The sequence below is a fragment of the Polypterus senegalus genome, chromosome 1, assembly GCF_016835505.1.
Source record: "Polypterus senegalus isolate Bchr_013 chromosome 1, ASM1683550v1, whole genome shotgun sequence".
NCBI lineage: Eukaryota > Metazoa > Chordata > Cladistia > Polypteriformes > Polypteridae > Polypterus > Polypterus senegalus.
This window is the reverse complement of record NC_053154.1, coordinates 149,462,893-149,480,918: the sequence shown is the minus strand read 5'-3', so window position 1 is coordinate 149,480,918 and position 18,026 is coordinate 149,462,893. Positions and strand designations below refer to the sequence as shown.

The following is an 18,026-nucleotide window of genomic DNA, read 5'->3' as shown; positions in this document are numbered from 1 at the left end:
CTGAATCTCCATGACTTACACAATTTATTAGATTTTATATTAATTCATGTATACTACTATATTGAAAGAATTAAACCAGAAAAACCTTACAGTATTCATTGTGGCTGGATTGTCTGTATTCTTGCCTCAGCCTGTCCTTGCACTTCTGATAAAATTTCTCATGGGCATCTACCTCTTCCTTTCTTTGATTGGCATTTATTTGCCTCTTTCCTTTTGAGCTGCATGATTACAAAATGCTTTTAAAGCATTAAAATATCAAGTCCAATTTTTTTTTTTTTATGAAATAACTTAAAACGTTTCTCTAAGAATTGTTAAATTAGCCTAATGTAACCTGGCAATTAATTTTAACCTCAGAAAATAGTATCTCCAAATCAAATTTTGAAAGTTTCAAGGTCTACAATGTGCTTCATTTAACTGCATTACTAGTAGTTCTTTATGTTTTGTCTTCTCTGTAAAAATTCCCTAACACTGTTTTCTTTTGTGTTACAATGATAAACATTAGAGAACGTATTTGGAAGTAACATTTGACAGCAGCCCCTCTGTGGCTGCATTTTTTTTGTCCCAACCAGTTTTGCATTCAGTGTGTGATTACTACTTTTAACTGATCTTTTTTAATTAGCTGAAATTTTCCCCTTCTGTTATTCTGCCTTCAAAAAAAGCAGTACTATGAGAAAAATATTTATAAGATATTAAGATTTTTTTCATAGCTTTAAATATTAGCTCTGTTTTGTCCTTGTTTAATTCCCCTTTTTGCTGTGGTGTTTGCTTTCCAAGTACGGACAATTAATGATCAGTGGAGTGGACACAGTTGCAGATGACACTGAACGCTTAATGGCCGCAGGTACTTGAGTGTTACTCACTTGTGTACTTCTTAGCAAATAATGGCTTAAGTAGCTGAACATTTACAAAGAGACAAAGATTAAACAGCAAGATAAAAAGAATGAATCCATCCTTTCCTACCACACATAAATGAATGCTACAGGTACATTCATTTGCAGTTTAGCATAACCTGTGTAAATTTCATGAGTATCATAATAAAACACAGAAGCTGGGAAATGAAAGCTTTCTTAGTTAATAGAGGAGTCCATTTAAATAATTTGGGACAAAATCCTACAGCCATATGGGTGCCCCAAAACTGAACTTAAAAACTCTGGATTTATCTATCTGTGACTGTTTTTACTATGTTCATTTAATATTCACAGTCTTCTCAGGATGATGATGATTATTAATAATAATAATAATAATAATAGCAATACTAATAATAATAATAATGAGTATCTTTAATTATTTATTCATTCATTCATTTACTTATTTATTTTGGATTTGTACTGACTCGGTTTGACTGTATAGGGGAGTATTTGTGAGCGTACCCCAAAATCTTTTAGCCTCCCATCTAATAATGGTTCTTGCCATGTGCCCTTTGCTATCTGGTTAAGGATCTCTGTTACCTTGTACCAGAAGAGTCACAATAAGAAAGTGAATAGGTATAAGGTTGACTGACAACACTAAAAGTCAGTGATGAATTGAACTGGCTTCACAACCTGTGTTTTCAGAATAGGATCTGGTAACACTGCCCAGAAAGTGATGGTTATAGAAGATGTAAAGTATGGATGAAAGGACAGAACACATCTTTATATTTTTTTTCTTTTCATGTTTCTTCTTATATTCTTTTCATGTTTACCACATTTGACAATCTTCATTTCAGTGTGCAGCAATGTTGAACATTGAATTTAATAACATGCCATTTGCTTAATTGAGTTCATGGTCATGGTAAGCCTTAGCTTGTTAAAACAGCACTGGGCAAATGTAGGAATTGACTCTGGGTGGGCTGTGGTGGGATGGTGCCCTGCCTGGGGTTTGTTTCCTGCCTTGCACCCTGTGTTGGCTGGGATTGGCTCCAGCAGACCCCCCATGACCCTATAGTTCAGATATAGCAGGTTGGATGATGGATGGATGGATGGACTCTGGGTGGGATCCATCAAAGTGCCAGTTTATAGTCTCCTATCAACCTTAGACCCAAGTATCAGAGATCTGAGATAAAAGCTATCAGTGTGAGAAATCCCTGTGCAGACATGAAAAGAAAGTCCACAGACACTGTGATCCACCATAAGATTCAAACCTAGGATGCTTAATCCTTAACCAATCTATTGCAGTGCTTTACTATTATCTATAGTAATTATTTAATATGAAGTGAATATTACTGATAATGATAATAGTTCTGAATTTTGTTCTACATAAAGAATATTTTAACTGCTTGGATAGTACGGTCATTTGTCTTTCTGATTTATGTGGAGTTAGAATTTGGTGTTTGGAAATTTCTAGCTTTTATTGGAAAGAATGTCTAATTTTCCAAGTGTAAATTTAAAATATTCAACAATAATGTTAGTGAACCTTTTTATTTTCTGAAATTTTGCAGGCAGCCATAGAGCAGGCTTAGCTGAAAGATCATCTGAATGCATGGCAGGCAACAAAGGCATATTAAATAGAATTTGAAAGCTATTTCCACATTGTGGGACTATTACAACATTTAAAAGTCACTCCTGAGGTTCAGTTACTGCCTGTAATCTAACAGTACAATTTAGGAATTCTTTTATATAAAGTCTGGGTACCTGTAATCTAATAGACTGGTGTGATGTTAAGGGCGAACAAATGCTGTACAAATACTAATTGGACATTGGGCTAGTAGGAGAGCATCATTTAGTATTTAAGGACATTGCAGATCACCAGGGTTTGTATTACCGTGATCAGATAGCTATAGTTAATGTGTACTGAGACCAGTAAGAAGAAACTGAAACAAGAACGTTTTTTCCTTCTGTTTTTCCTTCCATCCATCCATCCATCCATCCATCCTCTTCCGCTTATCCGAGGTCGGGTCGCGGGGGCAGCAGCTTAAGCAGAGAGGCCCAGACTTCCCTCTCCCGGCCACTTCTTTCAGCTCTTCCGGGAGAATCCCAAGGCGTTCCCAGGCCAGCCGGGAGACATAGTCCCTCCAGCGTGTCCTGGGTCTTCCCCGGGGCCTCCTCCCGGTTGGACGTGCCCGAAACACCTCACCAGGGAGGCGTCCAGGAGGCATCCTGATCAGATGCCCGAGCCACCTCATCTGACTCCTCTCGATGCGGAGGAGCAGCGGCTCTACTCTGAGCCCCTCCCGGATGACTGAGCTTCTCACCCTATCTTTAAGGGAAAGCCCAGACACCCTGCGGAGGAAACTCATTTCAGCCGCTTGTATTTGCGATCTCGTTCTTTCGGTCACTACCCATAGCTCATGACCATAGGTGAGGGTAGGAGCGTAGATCGACTGGTAAATTGAGAGCTTTGCCTTACGGCTCAGCTCCTTTTTCACCACGACAGACCGATGCAGAGCCCGCATCACTGCGGATGCCGCACCGATCCGCCTGTCGATCTCACGCTCCATTCTTCCCTCACTCGTGAACAAGACCCCGAGATACTTGAACTCCTCCACTTGGAGCAGGATCTCTCCTCCAACCCTGAGAGGGCACTCCACCCTTTTCCGGCTGAGGACCATGCTCTCAGATTTGGAGGTGCTGATTCTCATCCCAGCCGCTTCACACTCAGCTGCGAACCGATCCAGAGAGAGCTGAAGATCACGGCCTGATGAAGCAAACAGAACAACATCATCTGCAAAAAGCAGTGACCCAATCTTGAGTCCACCAAACCGGACCCCTTCAACACCCTGGCTGCGCCTAGAAATTCTGTCCATAAAAGTTATGAACAGAATCGGTGACAAAGGGCAGCCCTGGCGGAGTCCAACTCTCAGTGGAAACGGGCTCGACTTAATGCCGGCAATGCGGACCAAGCTCTGACACCGGTTGTACATGTAGACCGGTCGGGCAAACTCCCATGCACCCTCCAGGACTCTGCTAAGGGTGAAGAGCTGGTCCACTGTTCCGCAACCAGGACGAAAACCACACTGTTCCGACGGACCCTCCTCTCCAGAACCCCCAAACAGACTTTTCCAGGGAGGCTGAGGAGTGTGATCCCTCTATAGTTGGAACACACCCTCCGTCCCCCTTTTTAAAGAGGGGACCACCACCCGTCTGCCAATCCAGAGGCACTGTCCCGATGTCCATGCGATGTTGCAGAGACGTGTCAACCAAGACAGTCCTACAACATCCAGAGCCTTAAGGAACTCGGCGATCTCTTCCACCCCCGGGCCCTGCCACCAAGGAGTTTTTTGACCACCTCGGTGACTTCAGTCCCAGAGATGGGAGAGCCCACCTCAGAGTCCCCAGGCTCTGCTTCCTCATTGGAAGGCATGTTAGTGGGATTGAGGAGGTCTTCGAAGTACTCCTCCCACCGACCCATAACGCCCGAAGTCGAGGTCAGCAGCGCACCATCCCCACCATATACGGTGTTGACACTGCACTGCTTCCCCCTCCTGAGACGCCGGACGGTGGACCAGAATCTCCTCGGCCGTCCGAAAGTCGCTCTCCATGGCCTCTCCAAACTCCTCCCATGCCCGAAGTTTTGCCTCAGCAACAACCGAAGCCGCTCGCTTGCCCTGCCGGTACCTATCAGCTGCCTCCAGAGACCCACAGGACAAAAAAGTCCTATAGGACTCCTTCTTCAGCTTGACGGCATCCCTCACCGCCGGTGTCCACCAACGGGTTCGGGATTGCCGCCACGACAGGCACCGACCACCTTGCGGCCACAGCTCCGGTCAGCCGCCTCAACAATAGAGGCACGGAACATGGCCCATTCGACTCAATGTCCCCACCTCCCTCGGGGCGGGTTGAAGTTCTGCCGGAGGTGGGAGTTGAAGCTACTTCTGACAGGGGACTCTGCCAGCCGTTCCCAGCAGACCCTCACAACTTGTTTGGGCCTACCAGGTCTGACCGGCATCTTCCCCCACCATCGAAGCCAACTCACCACCAGGTGGTGATCAGTTGACAGCTCCGCCCGTCCAAGACATATGGCCGCAAGTCCGACGACACGACCACAAAGTCGATCATCGACCTGAGGCCTAGGGTGTCCTGGTGCCAAGTGCACATATGAACACCCTTATGCTTGAACATGGTGTTCGTATGGACAATCCATGATGAGCACAGAAGTCCAATAACAAAACACCGCTCGGGTTCAGATCGGGGGGGCCATTCCTCCCAATCACGCCCTTCCAGGTCTCACTGTCATTGCCCACGGAGCATTGAAGTCTCCCAGCAAAACGAGGGAATCCCCAGAAGGTATGCCCTCTAGCAACCCTCCAGAGACTCCAAAAGGGTGGATACTCCAAACTGCTGTTGGCATACGCACAAACAACAGTCAGGACCCTTCCCCACCCGGCGGAGGGAGGCCACCCTCTCGCCCACCGGGTAAACCCCAATGCACAGGCTCCAGTGGGGGCAATAAGTATGCCCACACCTGCTTTGCGCCTCTCACCGGGGGCAACTCCAGAGTGGTAGAGAGTCCAGCCCCTCTCAAGGAGATTGGTTCCAGAGTCCAAGCTGTGCGTCGAGGTGAGTCCGACTATATCTAGCCGGAACCTCTCGACCTCGCGCACTAGCTCAGGCTCCTTCCCCTTCAGAGAGGTGACATTCCACGTCCCAAGAGACAGTTTCTGTAGCCGAGGATCAGACCGCCAAGGTCACCGCCTTCGGCCACCACCCAACTCACACTGCACCCAACCTCCTTGGCCCCTCCCATAGGTGGTGAGCCCATGGGGAGGAGGACCCACGTTACCTCTTCGGGCTGTGCCCGCCGAGCCCCATGGGTGCAGGCCCGCCACCAGGCGCCGCCATCGAGCCCCACCTCCAGGCCTGGCTCCAGAGGGGGGCCCCGGTGACCCGCGTCCGGGCAAGGGAAAACGTTGTCCAAGGTTTTTATTCTTCATTAGAGGTTTATTGAACCGCTCTTTGTCTCATCCCTCACCTAGGACCAGTTTGCCTTGGTGGTTCTACCAGGGGCATAAAGCCCCGGACAACATAGCTCCTAGGATCATTGGGACACGCAAACCCCTCCACCACGATAAGGTGACGGTTCAAGGAGGAGCTGTTTTTCCTTGTCCTTTCTTAAATGTTCTTTCCTGCTTGTACTCATTTTTATAGACTGCACAACAAAAAACTGTTTTTGCTTAAATGTCCCTTGCCATGATCTGGCTTGTGTTTAATTTTTTTTTTGTTTTTGTCAAACAACATTTTAGGGGATTCAGAGGTTGAGAAATCCATCATCACACTTCTAAATTCGAAATTCTTGTGATTCTTTCTTTGATTTTAAAAAGTATTGGACCCTAAAATGGAGTTGGAATGGAATTCCAATTAAAATGGAATTGGAGTGGTGCTTCTGGCATTTTCGTGTGGTGATGAGGCCTGCTGATTTTTAAGCATTCATGTAACACCCAGAATCTTTCTTGCAGGAATTGTTGCAGTCCTCTTCTGTGGTATTACACAAGCCCATTACACCTACAACAACCTTTCAGAAGAATCCAAAGCAATAACCAAACAGGTACAGTTGCTGAACTTTATATTGACATAGAGGCAGTTTAGAGAGCTTTTGCAATTAGCATTCTTGTTTTATTTATTTATTTTTTTGACTACAAATTCTGCTTAGCAGTTAGTGGTTTGGCTTTTAAGAAAAATGATTTTACTTCTTGTTGGTTCCTTGACTGTTTAATTAGGCTTATTCCTGCATTTAAAATAATCATAATTGTTTTATTTTGCAAAAGTGATAGTGTTATTTTTCAAAAATATTGAGTTATTTTATCACATTATTTTGAAAAGATATTGCCTGCTTATTGCTGGTACCATCACGCATGTAGGAATAAGCTTACTTCTGTAGCTTACAGTAAAACTACCAATCATCTAATCCTCTTTGGGTCCTAAATGTACATACAATAAACAACAAGTAACACATTTTATTTTGATATAAAATTAGCTCACTTTGTGAGAACTAGATGATTGTTAGTTGCTATATTTCCTGAAATTTAATATTATGATTGGATTCTTCTTTCATTTTTGTGTACTTTTCTAAAGTAACCATTGTGTTCTATGTGGCTTGTTTTGGGTTTTCAGATCCAAGGAATTCATTTCTGCAGTTTTTTTTTTTTTAAGGCTTTATTAGAAAATTCATTATTTTTTATGATGTTGTTTGACACCATTTTGTTTGGGCAAAGGGAGCCACTAGTTTATTGATATTATGTTATCTGTTTTCTAGGTAGTATTTCCCTTAATTTACCAAGACATTGTGAAGATGATGTCATTGACATGACTATTTAAGGATCACCTTTTTTAGTTCTACAGTATTTTAACTAAAATGGGATAAAAACCTGTGAACTCTTTATCAACTGTTACTTTAACACTAGAATCCCTGAAGTCTATGAAAAAACTCGTAATCCTGGACCACCTTAAATTCATTCACACCTCTCAATCAGCATCGTTTGTTTTGCAAATGTGTTGATCAGCACAAGCAGCAAGCAGCCTGCTTTCCCATCCGCCCCTGACAGAACTGAGGTTAGTCACAAAATTCTCAGAGCTCAAGTCTTTTTATCTGGCAGTGAAGTGCCTGGAATAGTATTGGGTAAATAATATATCATTATTTGGAATACATACATTTTGTGTGTGTTTAATGTCTACAACAATCTGTGTAAGTGTAGGATGTCAGGAACTGCTGAACATATAGCTAAAATAGAAACTTTTTCCATGTTATACTAATCATGGCGTGAAGTGTATAGTGTGTGAAGACTTTATTCAAAATATCAAATAAATGTGCGCTTTTATTAAAGAATATATATAAAAAAAAATTCGATTTACATGTTGCTGTCAATGAGATAAAAACTCAAGCTCAAATGTCAGTTGACAGAAAGTTGATATGTATTCTTGGATGGTACAGAGGTAAGAACTGCTGCTTTATAAACCCAAGGCTCAAGATTGGGTGCTCTGTGTTTTAAGTAGTGAGTTGCAATTAGTATTATTTTTACATTAATATAATAAAACATACATTTGATTTGAGTCTGTAACACCCAGTGTAAATTTTGGCTACTTGTAAAAGATAGAACTTGTTTTTTATTATTCTGTCAGTGACGTTCATGTGCTCCAACGAACTTTCCTCTCCCTCACTGAGTTGATGGCATTTATCTCCATTCCCTTCACAAGAGCAGTGATGACCACAGTTGGTGCTGTGGTTGATGCCTGCTCAGAGCAATCTATTGTACCGACAATCAAAAGGCGCTTTTCCACTGCATAGTACGGCACAGCACGGTTCAGTACAGCTCACCTTGGTTCGGCTCAGTTCGGCTCGGTTTGCGTTTCGACTGCAGTTTAGTACCGCTTTAGAGTGGGGGATTATTCACGTGTCGTTATAGTTGCGCCGCCTCTACTGCCGTGACACCATGGAACTTTTACAACAACACGCAGACAACGACAACACTTTAGCTCGACGACGCGCAAGGGTAAGCATCTAAAAAAAGCACATCACTAGCTAACTTTTATCACTGTTGCAAAGCATAAAATGAACTTAACTGCTAGTGTAACATTAAAATGCTGATTCTGTATATTACAGATCTTCCACATTTTGCAAAAAAGTCGCCGCAGCAGACCATCTGTTTGGATATTTAACCGTGCTTCAGAGTGGTGGGATGTGATTGTTCCCGGTTTTACAAACACTCAGTGGCTGGAGAACTTTCGAATGTCTGAAGAAACATTCATCCACTTATGCAACAAACTGCGTCCAGCGATGGAGAGACGGGACACAAACTTCCGCGTGTGTGTACCTTTAAAGAAAAGAATAGCCAGTGACGCAGTAATGACGATTTTCTCCGGCCAATCAGTAACCAGCAGTTTACACGTCACGTTTTGGTAACGGTTCGGCGCTTGGAACCTCGGCTGAGGTGGTACTAAAAAAAGGACCAGGTACCAGGTACTGTTCCCAGTGGAAAACCCCCCAAAAGTGAGCTGAACTGAACTGTGTCGTGCCGTACTATGCAGTGGAAAAGCGCCATAAGATACGATGTCCCCTGACCGCTATCAGGCGACCATGTGGCATTTGCACTTTGACAACAAAGACACCCATGCAGAACATTTGAAAAACGACAGATTTGCTGCAATCTCGAACATCTGGCAATGTTTTGTTGAGAACTGTGTTTTGAGTTACAACCCAGGGCAAAGACTTTCTGAGTCTGTGGTTGTAAAGCTTATGAAGCCGTTTCAGAACAAAGGCAGAACTGTAACAACAGACAGCTTCTTCCCAGCGCTTTCACTGGCTAATAGACTGCTGCATCGTAGCACAACTCTGCTTGGCACTGTAAGTAAAATGGGATTTCCACCTGCAGCTAATGTCACTCCAGGATGCGAGCTATTTGCAATGCTAGTGTTTAGATCTGGCAGTGCCATACTGACGGTGTGTGCGCCCAAAAAGAAGAAGCGTTTGATTTCAGTTTGTAACAGCTGGTGTAAAGTTTTGCTACCTGTAAAAGATATCGTTAAAGGCATATAAGCAGACACACAAACGCTGGTGAATCATGTTTTCTTTGTTTCTTGTTGTTGCTTGAATTTTTTGTTATTCAGTTTCACTCTTGAATAAAATCACACTTGTTTCGTTATATCTTTGCGAAAGTGTTAATTTTACATTCCGGTAACTACTTGAATGAGATCAAATCTGTCTCTGTCTTTCTCGCGCACACACACACATTCATACATTAAAACGTCACTATTTGAAAACACTATGCAATTTGAACGTGAGTTATCATTTGAACATTTTTTTCTCAATCTTGCCTGTACTCCATATTATGTTGCATAATGCTGAAAATGCATACAGACTTCTTACAGTACATACAGTTTACAATATATTTGGACTAAAGTCTTCACACATTATACACTTCATGTTATTATTAGTATAACACGGAAAATGCTTCTATTTTAGCTATGTGTTCAGCAGTTCCTATCATCCTACACTTAAACAGATTGTTATAGACATGGTACACACATGAAAGTCCAAATAAAGATATATTATTTACCCTATACAACTCCAGGTGCCTCACTGCCAGATAAAGAAACCTGAGCTCTGAGAATTTTGCAACAGACTCAGCTCCGTCGAGGATGGGATAGCAGGCTGCTTGCTGCTTGTGTTGATTGGCACATTTACAAAACAAAAGACGCTGATGGAGAGGTGCACAGGAATTTAAGGTGGGCCCGGATTATGATTTTTTTCGTAGGCTTCAGGGATTCTGGTGTTAAACTCTCTGGCTCAAAAAGAGCTCTTTATTTCTAACTTTTGACTATGATTTCGGTTTCCCCTTATTGTTTTCATGAAACATGTTATTCTGGTTAACAAAACTTTGTGCATCTTTGGCTAATTTTTCTCTTCTGATCTTTTTCAAGAGTCTTTCTGTTTAGTTCAGGCAGTATATAAAAATCAGACAACTAAAACATGCTATGCTTTTTAATATAACTGTATATAAAACAATTTCATAATTCACAATGAAAATGTCATTATTGTAGCTACTGTACAATTGACAACATAAGTGACACCCACTTTAGGAATTAAACAAGCACTGCCTAGAAAGATACACCTTACAGGTTCAGAGATACATTTGTGGATGCTGGTTTGGTTTTACATTGAATTTCTCAACTTTCTCTAGTCTCCTCAAATGCCACCACATAACTCCATCCTCATAATTGTTTCTTTTATTACATGTTGGAAGAATTTGGATCTACCAAGCATTGACTTTTAGTAGCATTTGTGAGATATTGCTATATTAGAGCAAATGCTTAAGTACAAGATTTCAAATTATTTGCTCAAGTGCATGCCTGTTGATCTTTCCCTTTGAAAGACTGAAACCATCCAAGGAAACTTTGCTGACACATTCATATTTCATAATTCATCTCAGATCTCACTAGCCTTTTCTTATCAAGACCGTTTTTTAAAATGAACTGTGAAATCAATTCACCTTTCTGACTATGGTGAATATTACTTATCAATGGAAACATTCCCTAAAACAATCAATTTATTAATGCCAATGTGTCTTAAAGTGTTTTGACCATTTAGTGCAAATACAATATAAATCATTCATCTGATAGGTTTATCCAGCTTACTAGCAAAATGAGACAAAGGCAAGCCCACACACATCCAGCATTTTCATTTTTGTAAGGTGTATGTGGTCAGTGCCTGTTACGTTTGTGTATAAATAATGCAAAACATGAGATGACTACATTACATTAAGAAAATATTGATTAGAGGGGCATAAAAGTGTTTTGGAATATTTATTTGCTCATTGATAGAACCTTACCAGTCAGCATAAAATGAAGACTTTCTTATTTCTATTGTTCACCAGTACACCAAATACTGTTTTCCCCAGATATCCAATGTTTTCAATTTCCAGTCTTTAAATCAGTGAACTATAAGAAAAAGATAAAGCATCTTACTGTAATTCTTTTTTCTTCCAGATGTTGTGGACTGGTGTTTTTATTTATTTTTCCTAGTCTATCTCTCACTTTCTTTCATGTGAGAGCATATCTGTCTACTGCTATTTTATTTTATCACTAGCTGCACTATGTCTAAGATATGTTGAAATCTAAATAATCAACATAGACCTCAGCATTAACATTTGCAATGCACCATGCAATGAGTACATCACTGTTATATGCCATTTGGTATGGGATTTCATAAAAATTAATTATTGTTTATGATGCACCATCTTTTGAAATGATAGCAACCAGATGGGTACACAGACAGACACACAAATACTGAGTCTTTTATTCAGATGGATGTTTTGATAAGCAGTGTGTAGTACAGATAGTTAACAGATAAGCTAAAATGAACAGTAGCAGTATTCAAAATATCTAACTATAAACCAACAGGAATTTAAAGCAGAAAGACAATGCCAAAATGTATATATGTACTTCATTATGTACACTTGAAACATTCACAAACAAATGATCCTGGACATGTTGGAGAACCACAATTGCTGACCTCCACGAGAGTGGAACTTTTGGACTCCATAACATACCAATGGTCAGATTTGTGCAAGCTCATAGAGCAATGGGAGAAGATAACAACCAGAGGATCAAGAGCAGCTCAATTAACTGATGCATTCATCTTTGGCAATGTCAATTTATTTATGGAGTGCATTTAAAACAACATCAATAATGCTGTAGCCAAAGTGCTTTACAGTAAATTGAAGCAGTTGTAAAGGACCGAGAGAGACAGTAGCAAGGGTTGGGGTTTTTCCGGCCCCGTATATTGTACAGATTAAACAAAAAAACAGGTCAAAATCATAAACTAAACAGTTCATATACGGGCCGACTCCTGGCGTCGCCATTTTATTGGGGAGGAGCCGGAAGTGGAGGAATGTCGGGAAGGACCGCAAGGGAGGATGGGAAGGATGACGTGGGCAAGATGGCGGAATGGAAGTATCGCGACTGCGGTCATCCATGCCTATGGTGCAGGAATGAGGAAGCAGAGGGAGAAAGTTAATACCCCACCATTCCCTGTCCCAGGTGCTGTCGAATCAATCCGCGGCCTCCTACTCGCGCGTGCGTGACACAGTAAATAAACATATGAACTATAAGGAGGGGACCATCAGTATCACTGAAGGCAATGGAAAGCTAGAAAACAGAAGTGCCTCTTCAATCTAGTTTTAAAGAGTTCAATTGAAGGAGACCCCTTAATGTATTGAGGTAAAGAATTCCAAAGACAAGGTGCAGCAGCTGCAGAAGTCCTGTCCCCTTTAGTTTTGCACTTAGTACGAGGGACCACATGAGAAAACTGACTGGTAGATCTAAGCACTCTGGAGAGCTGGTGTTTAGCACACAATGCAGATAAATGAGCAGCAGCATTCCTATGTAATGATTTAAAATTTTTAAAGTAATTCTAAAGCTGACTGGCAGCCAGTGTAAAGAGGCTAACATTGGAGATACAGAGGCAAACTTTTTTGCCCCAACCAAAAAACGACCAGCAGAATTCTGAACCAACCGAAACCTGCGTATCAGGAATTTTCTGATCCCAGAATACAATGACATACAGTAATCAAGCCGAGACAAGACAAAAGCATCTCAAGATCCATAGGAGATAAAAAAAAGACTAAAAACGAAAGCTGGAAAAATAAACTCATGACCACAGAATTAATCAGTTTTTCAAAATGTGAGGTTACTATCAAAAATAACCCCAAGTTCAGTTTTGCAAAAGTCCATGAAAGAGCCAAGAAGTTCAAAACTAATTTGAGCATTGTCTGCAGGACCAACTATGAAAACTTCTGTTTTATTTTGATATAGATTGAGAAAATTGTCAACCATTCAGATTCTTAGTTCTTCAAGAAAATTGTGCAACCGAGTCATTGCAGAATTGCACACAGGACTATAAGCCTGCGTGTCATCAGCATAACAGTGAAAAGAAACATTAAACTTCCTAAAAATATCTCCTATAGGATGAAGATATATAGGGAACTAGCTTTTACCCGCGACTTCATCCGCGCGGGACTCTGTTTTAATATACTTTTTTTTTCAGAAATATATATATGAAGTTATAGTTATTGCCCGTGACTTTCTTCGCGTGGAACTTCTGACGCCGTGGGAGTGTAAATATTTAATTGCTTTTTAGAGGATTTCCTTATGAACAATCTTTTTTGTTTCTTTATTGGGTGGCACTAATATTACGAGGCTCGTGGGCAAACTTACGTGTGAGCAAGCTAGTAAAACTGACCGTGGGAGAAACAATCTACGCCAGCGTATTTCAAAGTTTGGCCCTGAGACTTATTTATCATCATGGCGAAGCATACTTTGAGGGGAAATTGCAGTCTCTTAAAGTCAAAGGGGAGGTCACTGGATATTAGAGGAATGTGCGGCACGAACATTTTTTCTCCTTGAACACACCCTGTCAAAATAATGGCTTCAATTAAATTTTTATGCAGGGCTTTGACTTGCAGTCTAGTGCCATTACACAGTTTCAGTGGTTTTAAATTACGAGGGCTTGATCGTTTTTTGGAGTCAAAATGGCCCGTTCACAAAACCATTCTATAGGCTTATTCTGTATTTGAGCATTCCCTTCCTCATTCCACTCATGCGTGCCGTGTCGTTTGCCCCTCTTCTCAGTGGCAAGAAACGTATTGGAGTGTCCCAATTCACCCCCTTAGGGATGGAATTTCAAAAAATCCTTTCTTAGTAGTTATCCATGTCATTATAGGAATGCACTGTCAAACTTTCAGCCCTTTAGGTCCAGCGGTTTGGTCTGTGCATTGTCTGTCAGTCAGTCATGGAACTGTTTTATATATATGGATAAAATAGGACCCAAAATGGACCCCTGAGGAACACCACTTTTAACAGGAGCAGTAGATTATAAAGAGGAATTGAAACTCACTGAAAAGTGTCTATCAGTAAGAGATGACCTAAACCAGAGCAGCACCTTTAAGCCCCACCAGATGCTCAAGCCACAACAGCAAGATCTCATTATCAATAGTGTGAAAAGCTGCAGAAAGGCCTAGAAAGACAAATACTTCTGCCCCACTTGAGTCGGTAATAAGAGAGATGACATTAAGTACTTCCAGGAGGGCCGTCTCAGCTCTATGATAACGCCTAAAGCCAGACTGATAGATCTCAAATAAATTATTGTAGTTATCAATATCAATTGTAGTGATCAATTGATCATAAATAATTCTTTCTAATATTTTGGCTGAAAATAGCAATTGAGAAATTAGGTGAAAATTAGCTAGCACTGCAGGATCCATCTTTTCAATGGGGTTTTCCCAGCAGACTCTGACATGGATTGTATATTGAATGATTTTTTAATACAAGCTAAGTACAAAATTCTCTATTTTTTTTTGCTATTGTGATAGGTATATTGTGACCTTTGGGACTTTGAGTATAAGTAGAACTGCTGTCCCACACTGTCTTTCCCAGCGCTGAATCTTGTCTGCTAATGGTACCTGATAAAATAAATAAATAATCAAAGAGGCATAAATAATATGAGTAAAAGGTAGCACAGATACTGTGGAACATTGATAAAATGTCACAAGAAATCGACATACTGTATATCTATAGTTCTGATCACTGAACTGCTGATGCTGCTAGGCTGGATTGAGTGATAAGTGGTCGATCATGTTCAGGCTTTGGTTGTCCAGGGTCATCAAGACAGCCTGATAAGTAATAGCCTTCATTATATTCAGCAAACAATGCTGTGCTTTCACTGCCCTTTAATAAGAGGTATAGTACTTTACAAGGACCGACAAGTTTAGTAAAAAACAAATCCATGAATCTAACTTCTGGTTTTCCTTCTTACCTTTTGGTGATTGAGATGGAGTTCATGTATATGACAGCACACAAGTGATTCATGTGAAAAGGCTCAAAGTTTAAACTGAATTTCATTGTCAGTATATGTAAACACTCTGGTCTGAGCACCATTTTTTTCCGCTGGTTATCACTTTTCTAAGCCACATTGATATCAAAGAATAGCTGTAGACCACACATTCCAGTGCATTTATGTGGTATGTGAACTTTCACTTTCCCTCAGGCGTAGAATGAGGACATGGATACATGTCTGGAAACTTTGCTGTGGAGACACAGAGCAAAGATTATCTTCAATCGCAGCACTGTTCTTGACTTGGCAAACCCAACTATTTTGCTTTACCATCCAAATTCATGTTTGAATCGGCAAAAAAACAAAATGTTCCCCTTTCCCTGAGGTTGCTATGCAACAGCTGGCATGAATCAAAACATAGATCATAACATGCCATAGGACCATTTTTTTTAGCTTGATGATTACAGTATCTTCATTTGAAACAATATAATATTATTTTCAAATATAATTCTGTTGATTGTGACTAATATTCTGGGAGCACTCTTTTAAAGTGTCTTGGTGAGGATTTTCTGATAAAGTGAGCACACATAATGCTTCGTGAGGAAGCAAAGATTGAGTTCAGAAAGTCAGCATCTACTGTGGTGCCATCACCCAACTACAGAGGTGACTTGATATGTGCGTTGTGTTGCATTTAAAAGCTGTGGAGAAAAGAAAAGATTAATTCCAGGCCAGCCCATTTGTTGTTTTGAGGCACACTTCTCCTGGTGCCATTAATGAAATACACAGCATGTGAAACAACTGACATGTAGGGGACAAATGGACGAACTTCTTTTTCCAGACTTCAACAGAAGTCAGAATAACAAAGCAGTCAGTGTGCTTGCTCTTGCTCAAACTACGGTTAGACTTTCATAAGAAAAAGCCATATTGTGTTTCAGCCATCTGTTCAGCATTGAATGGCGACTTCTCTTATGTCCCAAAACAATGTGGGCAATTTTCAAGGGAACAAATGTAGAGTGTCTCTGAGCACGTCTTCATTAGGGTCATCTAAGTGCAAGCTATGGCTTCCAAGGCGTGAGATCAGATTTTTTTTTTCTTTTAGACAAATGCATGTTCCTGGGATTGTGTGACACATGATACAGAAGGGGGCAAGCAAATAAAGGAAGTACCTTTACCCTGCTCACTCTCTGTCCATTCCTCTAGTGGTCACTAGGTTACTGATTTGTTTATTTTGTAATTAGAGCAAACCTTTGAAACAAGTATCAGGGTGTAAGAATGTGGGGTATAGTGTTTTGACAAAGCAGATTTTCAGTATATCGTGTTAAGAGGCTTCTGTTCCATTTGCTACAACCACACTGCCTGAGGAAATTACAGTATTGGGTTTTGTTGTCAACTCAGGGAAACTTCTTCATCCAAGAATCCTGCTGAGGTATTTTGTGGGTGTAATTTAAAGAAGCTTTCTGTCATTTACTGTATCTGGAATGCTTTATTACCAGTTTAAGCAAACCTTTTATTGTTTGTTTTATTTCTGATTACATATTTGAAGTCATCAAAGTATTAATTAACCTGCTAAGAGAGGTCCTGGTCAAAGATAAAACTGACACATATCGCACATTTCTGCCAAAACAGTTTAATCATACTGACCTTCAGTGAGTTTGGTTAGGCTTAGGCTTAGGGTTAGGGCTAGGGTTATGCAGAGTGCGTAAACTGTGAAGAGCCAGAGAGATGCATTTTTACAGTTAAAAAAGCAGCAGTCTCCTTTGTGTTGTCTCATCTGCCCCCTTAAGATTTATTGACGTCATCAAGATTTCTGCCACTGGGACCCACTGCAATGATCAGACAGCATATTTCAGTCAGTTACATGTGAGATCTTTAAATTACCATTCACATTGTCAGACAATCACATTCTACATTTTCTCCTGTGTAATCACTTACAAGTGTGACTGGAGGCATTGCCAATGGTGATAACAGAGGCTTGACAGACAAGGACACAGAGTCAGTACAAATTACTTGCATCATTTACACAGAACATTTACATATTTGAAGCATTAGGACAAGGAGACAAACAAATTTATTGTCTGATTTAAGTATAGAGCTACCCTAACATGCGTCAGCCTCAAATGACTTCTACAAGGCTAATAAAAAGATAAGGAGGGTACACATAGGAGACTTGTTTAAGTGTGTCTAAGCCTAAAAGCAGAGCTCTGTCTTGTGGGGGTATAGGAGGTCTCTGTCAGCCTAGACAAGACATGTTATTTCTGCCTGAATATCTGGCCTAATTACTAAACAGGAAAACAGAACAGTGCAGTTGCACAACCTATGAAAAATGACCAATAGAGGATAATAAGTATATAGGTGCATTACCCAGGATTCCAACTTTAAGCTCAGTGTGGCTGGGATAGGCTTCAGATTCACCAAAATTCTAAACTGGTTTTAGTGGATTTGATAATATTTGGATAATAACCAGTACAGGGTGACAGCAGGACATAACTGTTAGCAGTGCTGCCTCACAGCTCCTCAGCTGGTCACTGTCTTTGATGAGTGTCTGCATTATCTGTGTGGGTTTTACTACCGGTGCCATGCAGGTTGGCTTAATTTGCAACGTTAAGTGGGGCTAATGTGAACGAGTGTGCCCTGCTGCTACACCATTTACAGTCAGTCAGGGGTCCATGTCAGAGTGTGATTTTTTTATTAAAACAGCGTGTCTCAAGATTTGTAGTTGTGGGTGCTCGCTAGTGGAAAACAGTGCAGCCGTTAGATGTTCAATGGAGAAATTAACTGATTGCTACTTA

At 41.0% G+C, this 18,026-nt stretch overlaps 1 protein-coding gene across 2 annotated transcripts in view; it reads left to right on the top strand.

Moving 5' to 3' along the window:
* Positions 1 to 18,026, top strand: part of LOC120533585 (sodium/hydrogen exchanger 9-like) — a 447,557-nt gene that overhangs the window by 176,903 nt on the left and 252,628 nt on the right. For both annotated transcript variants that reach the window (XR_005634561.1, XM_039760513.1), the window contains exon 9: positions 6,371 to 6,459. Coding sequence is in view for 1 of the 2 variants with exons in the window: in XM_039760513.1 (XP_039616447.1) it covers positions 6,371 to 6,459 (89 nt within the window). In the remaining variant the exon portion in view is untranslated. The remainder of the gene's footprint in view (positions 1 to 6,370; positions 6,460 to 18,026) is intronic.